Source organism: Schistocerca nitens, chromosome 2 (assembly GCF_023898315.1).
Source record: "Schistocerca nitens isolate TAMUIC-IGC-003100 chromosome 2, iqSchNite1.1, whole genome shotgun sequence".
Classification (NCBI taxonomy): domain Eukaryota; kingdom Metazoa; phylum Arthropoda; class Insecta; order Orthoptera; family Acrididae; genus Schistocerca; species Schistocerca nitens.
The window spans coordinates 967,521,203-967,537,022 of record NC_064615.1 but is presented as its reverse complement, the minus strand read 5'-3'; the positions used below and the strand labels follow the sequence as shown (position 1 = coordinate 967,537,022).

General features: G+C 39.5%; 1 protein-coding gene across 7 annotated transcripts in view; it reads left to right on the top strand.

Moving 5' to 3' along the window:
- The window catches only part of LOC126237294 (zinc transporter 2), a 143,549-nt gene that overhangs the window by 83,337 nt on the left and 44,392 nt on the right, over positions 1-15,820 (top strand). The window contains exon 1 of one of the 7 annotated variants that reach the window (XM_049947247.1): positions 11,441-11,570. The exons of 4 other annotated variants lie outside the window; for them this stretch is intronic. In XM_049947247.1, the coding sequence (XP_049803204.1) occupies positions 11,482-11,570 (89 nt within the window). In that variant the 5' untranslated portion in view covers positions 11,441-11,481. Of the gene's footprint in view, positions 1-11,440; positions 11,571-12,070; positions 12,099-12,187; positions 12,317-15,820 lie in introns of those variants that run through there. 2 more of the 7 variants (XM_049947250.1, XM_049947249.1) reach the window with 2 other exon arrangements.

Here is a 15,820-nt window from a genome sequence, read left to right as displayed (position 1 = left end):
CGCGATGCAGAGCGCCTCTCTTGCAGAGTCTGCCACTTGAGTTTGCTAAACATGTCCGTAACGCTATCACGGTTACCAAATAACCCTGTGACGAAACGCGCCGCTCTTCTTTGGATCTTCTCTATCTCCTCCGTCAACCCGATCTGGTACGGATCCCACACTGATGAGCAGTACTCAAGTATAGGTCGAACGAGTGTTTTGTAAGCCACCTCCTTTGTTGATGGACTACATTTTCTAAGGACTCTCCCAATGAATCTCAACCTGGCACCCGCCTTACCAACAATTAATTTTATATGATCTTTCCACTTCAAATCGTTCCGCACGCATACTCCCAGAAGTAACTGCTACCAGTGTTTGTTCCGCTATCATATAATCATACAATAAAGGATCCTTCTTTCTATGTATTCGCAATACATTACATTTGTCTATGTTAAGGGTCAGTTGCCACTCCCTGCACCAAGTGCCTATCAGCTGCAGATCTTCCTGCATTTCGCTGCAATTTTCTAATGCTGCAACTTCTCTGTATACTACAGCATCATCTGCGAAAAGCCGCATGGAACTTCCGACACTATGTACTAGATCATTTATATATATTTTGTAAAGCATTGGTCCCATGACACTCCCCTGTGGCACGACAGAGGTTACTTTAACGTCTGTAGAAGTCTCTCCATTGAGAACAACATACTGTGTTCTGTTTGCTAAAAACTCTTCAATCCAGCCACACATCTGGTCTGATATTCCGTAGACTTTTACTTTGTTTATCAGGCGCAGTGCGGAACTGTATCGAACGCCTCAGTGCTCACCGCGATTTTACCTGATTAACATACCTATTCTGGTCGCTACTTGTATTTAAAAAAATTTACTTACGTGTTCTAGACTTCAAAATGTGTGTGTGTGTGTGTGTGTGTGTGTGTGTGTGTGTGTGTGTGTGTGTGTATTCCTAATGGACCAAACTACTGAGGTTATCCGTCCCTAGACTTACTACTCAAACTAACTTCCTCATGCTAAGAACAACACACACACCCATGCCCGAAGCAGAACTCGAACCGCCGGCGGGAGAGACCGCGCAATCAGGGACCTGATGACATGTTATGTGCATGTACCAACTCAAACCCAATTATGGCATTGGTAAAAAAAATTTGACGGGCGGGATAACGGCTTTAAATGTAATTGAAATATTTTACTGTAACGTCATCTCCTTTTCAAAGCAGGAACCACGAAGACGTAAACTGTTTTTCATTTTTTTTCCCCTCTAGTCTGCTGATTGCTTACTTGTCGATCATTCTTCCATTTACTTAAACGCCTCCGATCTCGGTAGAATATCTCTTCGTGTTTTATTACATTCCTTCGATTCATTTCTGCGATCATTTTAAGCGCGTTTGATCCCAGGCTTTTTCCTCTGGCAGTGCTTTGTATATGATGAAAAAAGTTAGACCGCGGTTTGGATTCAACGCTAAGTTGTAGATTCTCTTATAATTAGTTTGACGAGCAGGTTTTCAGGTATGAGAAAGGGAAGGGAAGGGGTTTATCACTTGCATTGTGACATTACTTAGCAATGTACTGTGGTCTTCAAACCAAGAATGTGCTTCGTTACCGCTTTATCTTTACAAGTACGAGATCTGTTGAAAAAATTTCCGAACATTCGTAATTTCGCGCCACTATATAGTATGTTGGAGCGAAATGCGGTTGGTATCTCTGTACGCACCTGTGTTTAATGTGTAACTGCCGGAAGTTTCATTGTTGTTTGTCTGTTGGTTATTGTTCAGCAGAGTTGGGGAACACGATCCTTTTTCCCGATTCGATTCCTACGATTCAATCTCATATTGCGAATCGATTCCTGCGATTCGTTCACGATTCATTCTAGTCTGCGATGGAACGATTCTTACGGAATGCAAAAAGTCCTACATCTTACTCACAGATGGCAGGACATGTCTGAAATTGTCAATGGGGTTAGAATTGAACTGTGTCATGATAAGATATCCCAGAAATAGTTTATTTATGAGTAAACATGCATATGACGTTACAAGTGTGATTCTCGCTTTATACGTGTAATGCCTTAATTGATGAAAGGTCACGTTTGATATGATTGCATCTATTGTTTTATTTCAGTAGGCCACGAAAGAGGAGTCGATTTGTGCGAAAGGTGTGCGAAAATTACGTGGTATGCCAGTTTGGTTGTGTGGCTTGAACGTATCTAACTACAGACGTCTGTTTTATAGTAACAAAATCTAGCAGTGAGGCAGACGTGGTTTGGCTCATATCATCCTATGTTTTTCTGTGCTAAGATGTCTTTCCAAGTCCACATCACCCTTGTAATTCATAACGCAGCTGACAGCCCTCCCACACAGCAAATTTAGCTTAACTTTAATTTCTTCTAAATACAAAGCATAAGTATTTTCCTTTTAATTTGTCTGAGAACTTGCCGCTGTCACTACTATTTACGTGAGAAGACGACATACTTCTAAACAGTAGGATTCAATCATATACAGCGACATTACTTCACAAATTTAATATTAATCTGAACACGATAACATTCGAAAACTCGAAATTATTAATTAAAAAGCTTTCGTTTAAAGACGGTATTACACGGCGATCCGCCAAGAAAGGTATTAGTTAGAGAGCCTATATTCTCTCTATATAGGCTCTGTAATATTGGTCTAGTGCGACAGCCATTTAGTGGCAGCACTGGTGGAATTAACAGAATTATCAAATTAGCAGTGAAGTAATGTCGCTGTATACGATTGTATCCTACACTTTAGAAGTATGTCGTCTTCTCACATAAATAGTAGTGGCAAAAGCAATTTCTCAGACAAATTAAAAGCAAAATACCTATGCTTTGTATTTCGACGAAACTAAAGTTAAGCTCTTCCCCCATGAACCATGGACCTTGCCGTTGGTGGGGAGGCTTGCGTGCCTCAGCGATACAGATGGCCGTACCGTAGGTGCAACCACAACGGAGGGGTATCTGTTGAGAGGCCAGACAAACATGTGGTTCCTGAAGAGGGGCAGCAGCCTTTTCAGTAGTTGCAGGGGCAACAGTCTGGATGATTGACTGATCTGGCCTTGTAACATTAACCAAAACGGCCTTGCTGTGCTGGTACTGCGAACGGCTGAAAGCAAGGGGAAACTACAGCCGTAATTTTTCCCGAGGACATGCAGCTTTACTGTATGATTAAATGATGATGGCGTCCTCTTGGGTAAAATATTCCGGAGGTAAAATAGTCCCCCATTCGGATCTCCGGGCGGGGACTACTCAAGAGGACGTCGTTATCAGGAGAAAGAAAACTGGCATTCTACGGATCGGAGCGTGGAATGTCAGGTCCCTTAATCGGGCAGGTAGGTTAGAAAATTTAAAAAGGGAAATGGATAGGTTAAAGTTAGATTTAGTGGGAATTAGTGAAGTTCGGTGGCAGGAGGAACAAGACTTTTGGTCAGGTGATTACAGGGTTATAAATACAAAATCAAATAGGGGTAATGCAGGAGTAGGTTTAATAATGAATAAAAAAAATAGGAGTGCGGGTTAGCTACTACAAACAGCATAGTGAACGCATTATTGTGGCCAAGATAGACACAAAGCCCATGCCTACTACAGTAGTACAAGTTTATATGCCAACTAGCTCTGCAGATGATGAAGAAATTGATGAAATGTATGACGAGATAAAAGAAATTATTCAGGTAGTGAAGGGAGACGAAAATTTAATAGTCATGGGTGACTGGAATTCGTCAGTAGGAAAAGGGAGAGAAGGAAACATAGTAGGTGAATATGGATTGGGGGGAAGAAATGAAAGAGGAAGCCGCCTTGTAGAATTTTGCACAGAGCATAACTTAATCATAGCTAACACTTGGTTCAAGAATCATAAAAGAAGGTTGTATACCTGGAAGAATCCTGGAGATACTAATAGGTATCAGATAGATTATATAATGGTAAGACAGAGATTTAGGAACCAGGTTTTAAATTGTAAGACATTTCCAGGGGCAGATGTGGATTCTGACCGCAATCTATTGGTTATGAACTGCAGGTTGAAACTGAAGAAACTGCAAAAAGGTGGGAATTTAAGGAGATGGGACCTGGATAAACTGAAAGAACCAGAGATTGTACAGAATTTCAGGGAGAGCATAAGGGAACAATTGACAGGAATGGGGGAAAGAAATACAGTAGAAGAAGAATGGGTAGCTCTGAGGGATGAAGTAGCGAAGGCAGCAGAGGATCAAGTAGGTAAAAAGACGAGGGCTAATAGAAATCCTTGGGTAACAGAAGAAATATTGAATTTAATTGATGAAAGGAGAAAATATAAAAATGCAGTAAATGAAGCAGGCAAAAGGGAATACAAACTTCTCAAAAATGAGATCGGCAGAAAGTGCAAAATGGCTAAGCAGGGATGGCTAGAGGACAAATGTAAGGATGTAGAGGCTTGTCTCACTAGGGGTAAGATAGATACTGCCTACAGGAAAATTAAAGAGACCTTTGGAGAGAAGAGAACCACTTGTATGAATATCAAGAGCTCACATGGAAACCCAGTTCTAAGCAAAGAAGGGAAGGCAGAAAGGTGGAAGGAGTATATAGAGGGTTTATACAAGGGCGATGTACTTGAGGACAATATTATGGAAATGGAAGAGGATGTAGATGAAGATGAAATGGGAGATAAGATACTGCGTGAAGAGTTTGACAGAGCACTGAAAGACCTGAGTCGAAACAAGGCCCCGGGAGTAGACAACATTCCATTAGAACTACTGATGGCCTTGGGAGAGCCAGTCATGACAAAACTCTACCATCTGGTGAGCAAGATGTATGAGACAGGCGAAATACCCACAGACTTCAAGAAGAATATAATAATTCCAATCCCAAAGAAAGCAGGTGTTGACAGATGTGAAAATTACCGAACTATCAGTTTAATAAGTCACAGCTGCAAAATACTAACGCGAATTCTTTACAGACGAATGGAAAAACTGGTAGAAGCGGACCACGGGGAAGATCAGTTTGGATTCCGTAGAAATGTTGGAACACGTGAGGCAATACTAACCTTACGACTTATCTTAGAAGAAAGATTAAGAAAAGACAAACCTACGTTTCTAGCATTTGTAGACTTAGAGAAAGCTTTTGACAACGTTAACTGGAATACCCTCTTTCAAATTCTGAAGGTGGCAGGGGTAAAATACAAGGAGCGAAAGGCTATTTACAATTTGTACAGAAACCAGATGGCAGTTATAAGAGTCGAGGGGCATGAAAGGGAAGCAGTGGTTGGGAAAGGAGTGAGACAGGGTTGTAGCCTCTCCCCGATGTTATTCAATCTGTATATTGAGCAAGCAGTAAAGGAAACAAAAGAAAAATTCGGAATACGAATTAAAATCCATGGAGAAGAAGTAAAAACTTTGAGGTTCGCCGATGACATTGTAATTCTGTCAGAGACAGCAAAGGACTTGGAAGAGCAGTTGAACGGAATGGACAGTGTCTTGAAAGGAGGATATAAGATGAACATCAACAAAAGCAAAACGAGGATAATGGAATGTAGTCAAATTAAATCGGGTGATGCTGAGGGGATTAGATTAGGAAATGAGACACTTAAAGTAGTAAAGGAGTTTTGCTATTTAGGGAGTAAAATACTGATGATGGTCGAAGTAGAGAGGATATAAAATGTAGACTGGCAATGGCAAGGAAATCGTTTCTGAAGAAGAGAAATTTGTGAACATCGAGTATAGATTTAAGTGTCAGGAAGTCGTTTCTGAAAGTATTTGTATGGAGTGTAGCCATTTATGGAAGTGAAACATGGACGATAAATAGTTTGGATAAGAAGAGAATAGAAGCTTTTGAAATGTGGTGCTACAGAAGAATGCTGAAGATTAGATGGGAGGATCACGTAACTAATGAGGAGGTATTGAATAGGATTGGGGAGAAGAGAAGTTTGTGGCACAACTTGACTAGAAGAAGGGATCGGTTGGTAGGACATGTTTTGAGGCATCAAGGGATCACAAATTTAGCATTGGAGGGCAGCGTGTAGGGTAAAAATCGTAGAGGGAGACCAAGATATGAATACACTAAGCAGATTCAGAAGGATGTAGGTTGCAGTAGGTACTGGGCGATGAAGAAGCTTGCACAGGATAGAGTAGCATGGAGAGCTGCATCAAACCAGTCTCAGGACTGAAGACCACAACAACAACAACAAAGTTAAGCTAAATTTGCAGTGTGTGAGGGGTGCCACCTGGCGGTCGTAATCATTCGGCACGACTCGGCATGATTCGGAAGTTGCCTTTGAAGCATAGCATACTAAGAATCGATGAATCGTTGGAATTTGGAATCGTCACGACTCGGAAACACGCAATCGTTCTTACGATTCTTTTGAACGATGATTCGTCCGTATCACGATTCGATTCTTACGATTCATCATTTAGAGTCGTTCAAATGAACGACTCATTCACATGAACGACTCATTCACGAATCGCCACAACTCTATTGTTCAGTGCTGTATTGAGTAAAACGTTGTGTCGCGCAGCTTGCGGATTTCGAGAAGGCAGTTACAGGAGCTACCCGTCTGCATTAAATTTTGCGTGAAGCTCCAAAAAACCTCCAGAGAGACACACAAACTGTTGCAGGAAGCTTACGGTGATGAGTGCTTAAGCCATCCTCTGTATTACGAAAGATTCACACGGTTTAAAAATGGCCAGAATGGCATTATCAATCTGCATAATCTTCATCTGTGGGCTGCAGACAGTCAGTCAAGCATCAGTGTGTGGTCGGGTATTCGTGGCGACCACATACTAGGACCGGTTATTATTCCACAACGCAACGATCGAGGAACGTATCTGAACTTTCTGCAGAATGCTCTGCCTGGGCTACTTGAGAATGTGCCTCTGGCAATGTGACAGGTTACGTGATTTCTGCATGACGGAGCACTAATACACTTCGCATTACAGTTCGCCGCCACCTCATCATCATCTTCCCCAGACGTTGGATGGGACTGGAAGGCCCTGTACCTCTTCAGGCATCTGAAAAGCGTTGTGTACGCTGAACCAGTTATTGATGTGCGGACCCTTCAACAGCGTGTTCACGACACCAAAACGTTATTCGGAGAAAGGCCAGAACGTGCGAAAGAATGCGGCATTCCATGATGCAACGTGTGAACGCGTGCGGAGTCCATGATGCACGTGCAGACACGTACATTGCATCCCATGGAGACCACTTTGATCATCTGTTGTGACGTGGATGCGAGGCAGCTCTGTACTGAGTTCCGGGACGATTTGTTGTTGTTGCACGCACACAATCCATATCCAGTCAGGAATCTGCTCCTGCAGTTTGTCGGTTTTGTTAATGTTCACCCTGTATGTGTCCACAAACTGTTACGCCCAGCTATTTATACTGATTGGCCTATTCTAGTAGTGACTCATTGATATTATAGTGATAGGGTACCATGTTTTGCATTTTGTAAAGTGTACAATTTTATATTTCTGAACATTAAATCGAACTGCGAATTTCTTCACGTATTTGAAACTTATCGAGATATGTCTGAGTATTTATTCAGCGTTTTTCAGGTAGTACTTCATTATGACTATACGAAGTTATACTCGCACAATACGGACATAAATTATTTACAGAAGAATGGAAAAACTGTTTGTGGCCGACCTTGGGAAAACTCAGTTTAAGTTCAGGAGAAATGCAAGAACACGCGAGGCGATACGCACCCTACGACTTATCTTAGAAGATAGGTTGCTGAAAGGCCAGCTACGGTTATAGTATTCATATATTTAGAGAAAGCTTTTGACAACGTGGACTGGACTACATACTTCGAAATTTTGAAGCTACCAGGGATAAACTGTGGGGACCAAAAGGTTGTTTACGACTTACACAGAACTCGGACGACTGTTATAAGAGTTGAAGGACATGAAAGGGAAGCCATAATGAGAAGGGAGTGAGACAGGATTGTAGACAAACCCCGATGTTATTCAGTCTGTACGTTGAGCAAGCTCTGAAGGAGACCAAGGAGAAATTTGGAAAGGGAAATTAAAGTTCAAGGATAACAAATGAAAACTTTTCGGTTTGCCAGTGACATTGTATATCTATCAGAGACAGCAAAGGACTTCGAAAAACAGTTGAACGGAATGGATGAAGTCTTGAAAAGAGGTTGTAAGATAAACATCAACAAAAGTAAAATATAGGTAATGGAATGTAATCGAAGTAAATCAGGCGATGCTGAAGGAATTGGATTGGCAATTGAAACTCTAAAAGTAGTAGAGTAGTTTTCTTCTTGGATGGGAAGATAACTAATGGTGGCTGAAGCAGGGAAGATTATAAAATGCAGATCATCAGTGGTGAGAAAAGCATTTCTTAAAAAAGAGGAATTTGTAAATATCTAGTATATATTAGTGTGTTATGAAATCTTTTCTGAAAATATTTGATGGAATGTAGCCTTGTATGGAAATAAAACGTGGGCAGTGGGTTGTTCAGACAAGAGGAAGATACAGTCCTTTGACATGTGGTGCTGTAGAAGAATGCTAAATGTTACATGGAAAGGAAGGGCGGGGGGGGGGGGGGGTGGGGGGGGGTGGCAAAGTGCTCCCCATCGTGAACGTCTATGGGCACAACTTGACAAGCATTATTGTACCATTACCCTAACTTTTGCTTCGCCCCGGATGACTTCCTTCTTCGCGGGTGCATAAAAGTAAAGATTCGAAATGCATATCCAAAACAGAAGATTATTATTGACTCATTAATCTCAACGTTAAATGTATAGGAAAAGAAATTGAAATGCCACTTCTCTCACTATCAAACAGAGTACTTGATGAAGGAATATTCCCCGACTGTCTTTAAGATCACAGTTACATTGCCTGTGTATAAAAAAGGTGAAAGAAACCACCCAAATAACTACAGACCCATTTCAATAGTACCAATCATATCCAAGTTAGTAGAAAATTGTGTGCATAAGCAGATATACAGGTATTTTGAAACCAACAAAATTTTAAATGAACAACAGTTTGGCTTCAGGTCACACCTATCAACTGTACAAGCAGTTGAAGATTTGGTGAGCAATGTTTATGAAGGGTATGAAAAAAGGGTATCAATGTCTGGAACACTTATTGACCTAAGTAAAGCATTTGACTCGGTGTCACATGACATACTCATCGAAAAGTTAAAATACTATTGCATTGAAGATGATACACTCCATTTATTCAAATCTTATCTAAGCAATAGGTTACAACTTGTATAAGCAAATAAGCAGAGGTCAGAAATACTCCCTGTAGAAAGAGGAATACCACAAGGCTCTGTTCTTGGACCTTTTCTGTTCATTGTCTATGTTAATGACTTCTCGAATTACATACTGTGTAAGAACATACTATATGCTGACAATATGACATTAATAAGTACAGGAGAGAACTTAGAGTGCACTTGGCAAAAATAGAGAAATGATGCAAATGGCTAATTACTGGTGTCAGGCTAACCAGCTGTGCATAAATCAAACAAAAACAGAAGAAATAATTTTTAATCTCAAAGCAACTAAAAATGAAAACAAAACAGTGAAATTACTTGGACTAATCATAGACCAAAAGCTGTCATGGGAAGGACACACCAATTACCTATGTAGTAAACTAGCACGAGTACTTTTCTTATTGTATAAATTAAGAAACAGTGTGAGTAAGCAATTGCTACTCCACTCATACTATGCTTTTCTTTCATTCCCAACTGCAATATGGAATATTGCTTTGGGGTAACTCCCCAGGGGCTGAATGTATTTTCAGATGGCAGAAGAAAGCAATCAGGTGCATGGAAGGGTTAGCACCCAGAGAGTCCTGCAGAAATTATTTTAAATCTCTTTGCGTAATGACAGTGCCAAGCATGTACATATATAACTGTTTAATATATGCCAGAGAAAATCTGAAAAAATTGAACATGAGATGTGATGTGCATGCACACAGTACAAGAAACAGTCATCTGCTGGACTTGCCTTCCACAAGACTTGCTGTAGTCCACAATAACTATAAGTACTTAAGTATAAAAATTTTCAATAAGTTACCATGCTCAGCTCGTACAGTACCACTAAATAAATATAAGAATAAATTGCAAACCTGACTAAAAAACAACGAATTCTATACAACTGAAGAATTCTTAGAAACTAATCATCAAAATATATGTTTTACCTAAGTTATGAAGGAAATGTTTTGATATTATATGAGCTAGTTATTTACTGTGATTCTTTTCTTATGTGTGTGTTTAATTACTGTATAAAACATTGTCTTACATAATGCTGAAGAAAAGGTCTTTAGTTCCTTTTCTCCCCATTCCGTAACTATTTGAATATTGCACTGAAACTAAAACCCTCTGTAAACTTTGACGAAGCCAATTGCATGAAAAATACTGAAAGGCTAATAAAAATATTCTATTCTATTCTATTCCTTACTCGTAATTAATTCCTGATTTCGTTGAACATAGTCTAGGTGAGTAGTTAGAGAAAATTGCCCATTCTTAGCTAACAATACAACTGCCTGTGCTGAAGAGTTTTTTTTTGTCGTTTTCTAACAATGCCTGTCGAAAATCGAAACTGAAGCCTGCTGTCGCTTGTGCAGTTCTTGCTACCTTTTTATCATCGAGATCGCGAGGTCCGTCAATACAGCCAACAGTAACACCTAAAAGTCTTTTTATACACCAGATATTCCACCAAATAAAAGTAAAATGTAAGTACTATTGCCTTTTGATACGCCAGCTAACGAATGGAGCTCGGAAAATATGTAGTCCATCGTTGATCTAGTTCTAGACGTGAATTCTGCTTCGTAAATTTTCCACTGGGCTTTCGCAAGACTGCAGAAATATTTCTCACAAAGTGCCCAGTCTGCCATCCACTGTCTAATTTTCTTCTATTAACAGTTAGTCATTATTTCCATGCCCTTCGCCATTTTCGTTGGGTCTGTTTTGAGTCAATAATAGTAGTTATTCAGAAATGTTCGTCTTGATCGCACGTACTGTACAATTCACGTTCGGCTTGCTGCCATCATGAGTATTCCCATACGAATGTTAGCATCACAAATGACCTGGTGATGGAAGTTAGCCGAAACGCATAGTAGTCTGCGATTCAGACGAACATTGTGAATAAACGTGATGGCAGACTCGTGTCTTCAGTCGTAAGAGTCACCTAGGGAAAATATAAAAAAAAGTAGAATTATCTTTTCCAACATCTGCAGCTTCAGAGAAATTTGTGTGAACATTTAGCGTAACAGGAAGCTGCGCAGAGAAAAAGGTTTGTTCACTATGCGTGAATGTGAACTGATAGAACAGCAGTAGCATCATACACATTTGATGTACCGGTATTTTAATGTCCACAGAAAAAATATAATATTTTCTGCAGTCGAAGCGCTTAAGTGCACCGAGGCACATGCCGCTGCGTTGCTGGTAAGTCAGCATATCACTTTACAATTGCTGTCAGCTCAGCGCCAACTTCGTTCCGCCTTAGTAACTGAAATGCTTTCCTCGTCCTGTGAGGTCTGATTGTGCCGGTAAAGATGCTTTCGCACACCCCTGTTTTCGTGATGAATAATGCGGTACTGATAGATCAGTTGCAGGGAAAGTGTATTTTTAATAAGTGTTTAATGTAAGCGTAATTCAGCTCTTTGTTTATTCGAATAATCATGCCTCGTAACTTTTAGGCTATTTTAACGAATTTTGGCCATTGTGCTGTAAATAACAGGAAGTAGGAAATAACCAATAAGGGCTTAATGTATCCTGCCATTTATTAAAACATTTAACCATTTGTGATTAGTATTTACACAAGAAAGTTCTTTTTTTTAAAAAAAAAAAAGAAGAAGAAGAAAATGTATTTTTAATGCTGGGCACAGTAGCACATGTTCTTCCAAGTCCATAATGTTGACTGATGTTATCATTGCCCGTCTCCCAATGTGTGTAAGGGTTTGCTGATAAGAGGCTGGTACTCAGATGGAGGAGCAGTTCATTATCCCACAGTTGAGATATGCAGCAGATGGTGTTAAGTAATCCCCAGCCCGGCCACTTAACTCTGCGAGCAAGTCACACGGCACCACTGCCCCAGGTCTATATAAACAAGTGTTCCTATTTGCCTCTGTGTTTGACAGTACTGTCTGTCTTGCAATGGTGCCTGTGTAATGTATGTGTCCAGACTTTGTGATTGTTTCACGAATTTAAACAGTTTCTTTCATATACTTCAGTGTCTAGCTCAGTGTCTCGTGTTGTGTTCAGCCATGAAATAATATGTGCTTTGCTATTTTAATGCTTTCTTGTGATGAAATTGTGCTTCATGTTGTGTGGAGTGTCTGTTACTTAATTTGATATGGAGGACAAAGAGAGGCACCCACTCATCAAACTGTAAGGAAAGTAAATTTGTAATTAGCATGTACAGTTTCATTTAATGCAAGAATAGTCCTGTCAATGTTTAAATTATTGTGTATAAATTTACAAAGTGCTTCCTGCTATATATGTTGTTTTTCTTTTGATGTTGTATTCACTTACATATTAAATCTGAGATAGCTTATTTTTATTTTTGTCCTATTTACTGAAGTTTGTTGTTTATTTGCCTGTGTAGACTGACAAATTGGGGGAGGGACTACATGTAGGCTCTGTTTCCCTGAAGCTAAATCTTTTACATCATTGTAATGTCAGAAGTTCAGCTTTTGTAGTTTTGTTTTTGTTAAATGTTATCAGTGTTGTGCTGTGTTTTATATTCCATGCCCAAGGTGAAAAGAAATCTTTCTCAACAAAATGCTAGTGACCTACTAACACAGCCCTTACATAACTAATATTCTGGTGTTGTTGATTACTGGTTATGTGTTTTCTTCATTAAATGCAACTAAGAGAAATTATAATTATTTTTCAATATCTATCTCAGTTACACAAAGGAAATTGTCAATATCATCATGTCACTTTAAATATCCATCCAGTTTTCGTGTACATGTCGATATTTTTTGACATAAATGTTACTTCAAGAATGTTTCACTCATCCTTTCGTCTTTCCCTCTCCTTCCCTCTTTCCTGATGAGGCAACAGTTTGTTGCGAAAGCTTGAATTTTGTGTGTATATTTGTGTTTGTTTGTGTGTCTATCGACCTGCCAGCGCTTTTGTTTGGTAAGTCTCATCATCTTTCTTTTTAGAGATATATATATATATATATATATAAGCGCTGGCAGGTCGATAGACACATAAACCAACACAATCATACACACAAAATTCTAGCTTTCGCAACCAACGGTTGCTTCATCAGGAAAGAGGGAAGGAGAGGGAAAGATGAAATGATGTGGGTTTTAAGGGAGAGGGTAAGGAGTCATTCCAATCCCGGGAGCGGAAAGACTTACCTTGGGGGAAAAAAGGACACGTATACACTCGCACACACACCCATATCCAACCACACCTACACAGACACAAGCAGACATTTAAATCGAAAATTGAAAATGTCTTCTTTTGTCTATGTATGTATGGTTGGATATGGGTGTGTGTGCGAGTGTATACGTGTCCTTTTTTTCCCCCAAGGTAAGTCTTTCCGCTACCGGGATTGGAATGACTCCTTACCCTCTCCCTTAAAACCCACATCCTTTTGTCTTTCCCTCTCCTTCCCTCTTTCCTGATGAAGCAACGGTTGGTTGCGAAAGCTAGAATTTTATGTGTATGATTGTGTTTGTTTATGTGTCTATCGACCTGCCAGCGCTTTCGTATATATAGTGTGTGTGTGTGTGTGTGTGTGTGTGTGTGTGTGTGTGTGTGTGTGTGTGTGTGTGTGTGTGTGTGTGTGTTAGGAATACCTGTTTTATTTTGTTTTATTTCAGTCCACTCTTGTTCAGTCATTACAGTATTAGGGCAAACAGAAAGTACTGTACATACAGCCTGATAATGCAAGTCAGTTTGATCTGAGGAATAGTTTTGTTTACAGAGCTTTTCATGTAGTTGTCTTAAGTGATTCATTAAAATTGGTGATTGGAAGTGCCACATCTTTATTTTGGGCTGTTTATTTTCAATGGAACTATGATTTTAAAGGACCCTGCTTCCCTGTTTTCAGTAGTTAAGAAATGAGCAACTGAATTCCAAAATCGCTTTACTTTGCTTGACGATGGTCTAAAGTAAGGAAGCCCCAAAACAGCAGCTACAGATGGAGACATTGAGACAATTCACAGTATGATACTGCATGATCAGCAGTAAAAGATGTACAAAATAGCTGATGGTGTAGGCCTATCAGGAGAAAGACTACAGGGCATTTTATGTGATTCTGTAAGTATGAGAAAGCTTTGTGAAAGATGGATCTCACTTCCATTGAGTACAGATCAGTACCGATTGTTGGTTTCTCCACTATTAATTACATTTGGCACCCTTTGATTTCCACCAATTATATTAATTAAGAAACTTTGTGCTTGAGAATGTTTGAGATCAGCGAAGAGATTATAAAAGCTGTAGATGAGTGTCTAGCAGTCTTTCTGTAATAGCACACCAAGGTCGGAATTGATTTATTGGAAAAGTGTTGGACAAAGTGCATTGATCTGAAAGGGAATGCATAAAAAATAAGGGCATATTTATTTTAAAAAATTGAAACTATCATCTTGACCATATACATTAACAGTTTGTCATCACTTACCTTATGCTACAGGTTCAAGATATTAGAATTTGTACCTAACACTTAATAACTTTCTTTTTTTTTTGGATACTTCATTGCGTAGTGGTCTGTTGGACACACAAAATTTCCTCATCTCTGAATCTGATTCTGTTACATTTACATGCCAGAAAATGACCTTTAGTTTTAAAATAGGAAGGATGTGTGTTGATTGCTATTGCTTACACAACACCAGTATTTGCATATAGGTCTGAAGATTTTATATTTGAGTTTATGAACTAAACAATAATAGCCACTTCTACACATTAGTTAATATTCGTTGAGAGAGAACAGAGCTCATGGATTATTCCAGAATTATTGTTTGTCATATGATCCATTCATTAACTGAAAGTGTGATAATGGACAGTTGTATCAGGAAATATAATAGTGTAATTCTTCCTGTTACGTTCACATGTGGACCATGGGAAGAATGATTGTTTGAATGCCTCTGTGTATGCAGTAATTATTCTAATCTTATCCTCATTATAACTATGAGGGCGATACGTAGGGGGTTGTAGTCTTCATTTCAAGCCAGTTCTTTAAACTTTGTTAACAGACTTTCTCGGGGTAGTTTACGTCTGTCTCAAGAGTCTTCCAGTTCAGTTCCTGCAGGATCTCTGTGAATCTCTCTCACAGATTAAACAAACCTGTCGCAATTTGGGCTGCCCTTCTCTGTATACGTTCAGTATCCCGTTAGTCCTACTTGGTACATGCCCCATTCTCGAGGAGTATTTTAGATCTGATCACACAGGGGATTTGTTAGCAATCTCCTTTACAGACTGATTGCACCTCCCCAGTATTCTACCAATAGATCGAAGACTACTGCCTGCTTTACCCATGATTTAAACCTGTGTGATCATTCCATTTCATATCCCTAACCATGTGTTGCACCCAGGTATTTGTATGAGTTGGCTGACTCCAGCAGTGGCTCATTGATATTATAGTCATAGGATACCATGTTGTTTTTTGTTTTGTGCAGAGCAGAATTTTACATTTCTGAACATTTAAAGCAAGTTGTCAATCTCTGTGCCACTTTGAAATCTTATCAAGATCTGACAGTATTTATGCAGCTTCTTTTAGATAGTACTTCATTATAGACAACTGCATCATCCACAAAAAGCCTGATTTTGCTATTAATATTGTTTGCAAGGTCATTAATATACAACATGAACAGCAAGGATCCCAAGACACATCCCTGGGGCACACCCAAAGTTACTTTACATCTGACAATGATTCTC